Source organism: Cyprinodon variegatus, unplaced genomic scaffold (genome assembly GCF_000732505.1).
Source record: "Cyprinodon variegatus isolate N-32 unplaced genomic scaffold, C_variegatus-1.0 Scaffold996, whole genome shotgun sequence".
Classification (NCBI taxonomy): domain Eukaryota; kingdom Metazoa; phylum Chordata; class Actinopteri; order Cyprinodontiformes; family Cyprinodontidae; genus Cyprinodon; species Cyprinodon variegatus.
Genome location: NW_015151449.1, coordinates 242,620 through 246,121, shown reverse-complemented (window position 1 = coordinate 246,121; position 3,502 = coordinate 242,620). Strand labels below are relative to the sequence as shown.

The window sequence follows — 3,502 nt, the reverse complement described above, 5'->3', positions numbered from 1 at the left end:
AATCGTTACCATATTTCAAAGGAAAAAGCATTGCCAGAAATGCAAAAGGATGAGCAGCGTTAAAGGAAATGAAAACAGGATTATTAATTTCATTTATCAAACAATGCAGCCACATTCCTAAAATGAAAAAGCATTTCTGAAAAAGTTTTCATTTGAAATATGGTAACGATTTGCTTCCATAGGAAAAGGGGAAATGGCGCCAAACAGTGGTGAATATTGGAAGTGCAGTTTAATATAATCCAAGTATGTGAAAAGTTCCGTCTGAAATGAAAATAGTTGTTTAAAACATTGAGTCGTCACGGTTGCTAGGCAACAGTGTACAGGCAGTGAAAGCTGGACGTTCTGCAGCTTTAAGTCCTCCAGCGTCTTCATTTTCAGGGACCTCAAAGGTCCAGGTAGACCGGGTCCTCTGAAACCAAACACACCCACAGGCTGCCCTCCAGCTGCCCGTCTAAATATAATTAAACACTCAACAAAATATAAAACCCTTTTTTCAAAAATGAAGGAATTTTATTTTGACAGCAGTAATTAGCCTGATTTAGCCGGCAGCGCCTTCTACGTTAGAGAGGAGGAAGTTTTCTTCAACGCCGGCGACAAACGACACACAGTGGAAAAAAACAAACATATTTAAGTGCATTTAATGTGAGATAAAATATCTAGGCACAAATCAAACAGCCAAAGAAAATGACAGACACTATCGGAATGAACATAAATAGAAATAAAAGTTAAGCCACAGCTGAACTGTTCATAAAAATAAATATGTACACTGATAGAACCTCCCTACCCGGATTTATTCTTCTTAACCACATAGAACAGCTTTATAAAAGCTGGAAACGGCAGAAGGTCAACATGAAGGTCAGTTAATATAGAAGTCTGTCAAAAAAAGATCTTTAAAAAAGGAATAAACTTTCATTTCCAGAAGATTAGAAAATCAGAAAAGCCTCAAATATGAAACGAATATTAAATTAGCAAACGAATGTTTGATTCCAGAGACACCTGAAGGAAGACCGTTAGCATCTATGTGCTCCTGCTCTACGCTTACTATCAACACGTCAGTTAAAAAGGGAAAAATTATGCTAACTGTGGAGGACTTCCCCCGGCGGAGGACGTCCGTCCCCCCCGGCGGAGGACGTCCGTCCCCCCCGGCGGAGGACGTCCGACAGGGAGAGGGGAAAAAGCAATCAGATGAACCAAAGGTGTTTGCGTTAATTTAGGACATTAGCTAAAGCTAACAGTCTCCTTCATTTCTTTTTTTAAGGCTGCAGGGTTTTCTGCCCCCCCCCAATGATAAGGTATGGATGTGGACTGAACCCTGACTGAGCTCCTAAACCTGCATCCAGATGAAGAACAATCATTTCATCCTCTTCCTCTCATCGTAACACTGAAAAGGTTGATGCTGCAGAATATCAGCGTCTCTGCAGCTAACAAGCTCCGCCTCCAGAATTCTGTCCATTTCCTGTCTGTAAAGAGTGTCTCTGCAGCTAACAAGCTCCGCCTCCAGAATTCTGTCCATTTCCTGTCTGTAGAACATTCAGAGCTGCAGCTGTTAGCAGTTTATCTTGCTGGTAGATGAAGGCGGGTCGATCAAACCAGCTGCATTCAGAGGAGGTGGGTGGTCGACCGGGTGAAGGTGTGGTACCTCTTCTCAAACATGGAGGGCAGATTGACCATGGAGGGGGAGTGGCGAGCCTGCAGACAGAGTTTGGACATTTTCAGCGTGTAGAAAGTGGAAAAATCTAAAACCCTGTTTAGTCAAAGCTTATGAGGAGAATAGGAGGAGCATGCTGCTGCTGAGGGCCTCTGCCAGGGAGGGGCAACCAGGTGAGCAGGAGTTCATTCATTCATCCAACATTCACTAAAAGATTAATTATCTGGTGTTTATAGAAAAAGTCAAAATGAATCGATGAGACTTTTCTCTAAGTTCACCAAGAAAAACCAGACAGAAGGTCAGAAAAGAAGATGGAGGACGATCAGCAGCAGCAGCATCCTGGGACTGAGGGTCAACCTGGAAACCTTTACTGGAATTAATTATCACAAGAGTTTATTCTTGGTTGCTTTCTGGGAGAAATTCATTTCAACTATAACTAGTTCTTTTTTATTCTGAGGTAAAATGATCAATCCTGGATAAAACCCCTTTGATCCATCAGTAAAGTTTAAAAACCATCAGTGGAGAAGAAAGAATCCAACATTTTATTCAGTAGTTCTGCTCTGATCATCAAAAAGACAGAAAGCAAACATTCGTCTCCATGGTTACTGTCATAAATAGGGTTCTACTAAAACCTCAGTGATGATGAACACCGCCACCAGATGGAATCATGGGAAAACATTCACCCAAATCAACCCTGAAAATCTGCCTCTGCCACGTGTCTCTCACGTCCTCAGAGCATCCACTGAAGATGGATGGGGCGCAGGCGGGGGCGGCGAGGCCGTGACGAGGGCGGCGAGGCCGTGGCGTGGCCGCAGCAGCCAGGCGGCAGTAAGCCCGCGGCGGCAGTAAGCCCACGGCGGCGAGGCTGTGGTGTGGCCACTGCAGCGAGGCGGCAGTAAGCCCGCGGCGGCGAGGCCGTGGCGAGGCCGGGATTCTAAGGAGTTGATTTGGGTGTGAAGCGTCACCAGTGCTGGTTTATTTCCAGTAAAAAGTGGGTGTGGTTTAGTCAGAAGGTCACCCTCAGACAGCAGGGAAGCTTTGCTCACATGCTCTGAACTCTGCGGCGCTTTAGATCAGAGTCTCTCGGTGAGGACTGGCGGGGACGGCGCTGCACGGCTCCGTCTGCGGATCTCTGACCCAATCCGTAAAGCTCCTGGTTTTCATGTGGACGGTTTGAGGCGCCGCAGCTCCGGGAAGCAGCGGTCTACAGACATCCTGGATATCGCTAAGCTGAGGGGAGCTGGCAGCTGCTGATAGAGCGGGTTTCTGTGGAGGGGGGGGGATTATTGAGCTGGACTTGTTCTCTTTGATGTTAACTGGATCAGGGCCTTTGGAGGACTCAGAGAACATGTGGGAGGACGGCCTTTTGGCCGGAGTACAGGGGGTTCGGATGCACACAGGGATTCTGGCTTTCAGGGGGGGGTGATCCAGAGAGTTGGAGCGATGAACCACCGTACTGTTTCTGGTGGATTCAGTCAGACTGAATGTGGATGCAGAACGAGGCATCTGATGACCCCCCCCAGCAGGAAGACAGGGTGAGAAAAACACAGATTAGTCAAAGCAGAGATCAAACATCTGTCCTGTCAGCGGTTAAACGTCCTTCAGCCTAAATAGAATAGCAGCTGATTAACAGATGTGTTCACCATAAGGGACTGCAGAACCAGCCCACCTGCAGGATAGAACCACACCCTCCAGATCAACATCCAACATTAGATAAACAAAGCTGCCGTAGATCTACGCTCCTCAGAGCCTCCCATCAGAACATCAAGGAAAAAAAACCTGCCTGATGGTGAGAAATACGCCATTTATAGGAAAAGTTCGCTGATATTCAGAATCTAAACTTCTGAAAGTTCT

General features: G+C 46.3%; 1 protein-coding gene across 1 annotated transcript in view; it reads right to left on the bottom strand.

Moving 5' to 3' along the window:
• Positions 1-2,626: 2,626 nt before the first annotated feature.
• The window catches only part of ect2 (epithelial cell transforming 2), a 34,056-nt gene continuing 33,180 nt past the window's right edge, over positions 2,627-3,502 (bottom strand). The window contains exon 25 of the mRNA XM_015399219.1: positions 2,627-3,154. Coding sequence (XP_015254705.1) covers positions 2,717-3,154 — 438 coding nt within the window. The 3' untranslated portion in view covers positions 2,627-2,716. The remainder of the gene's footprint in view (positions 3,155-3,502) is intronic.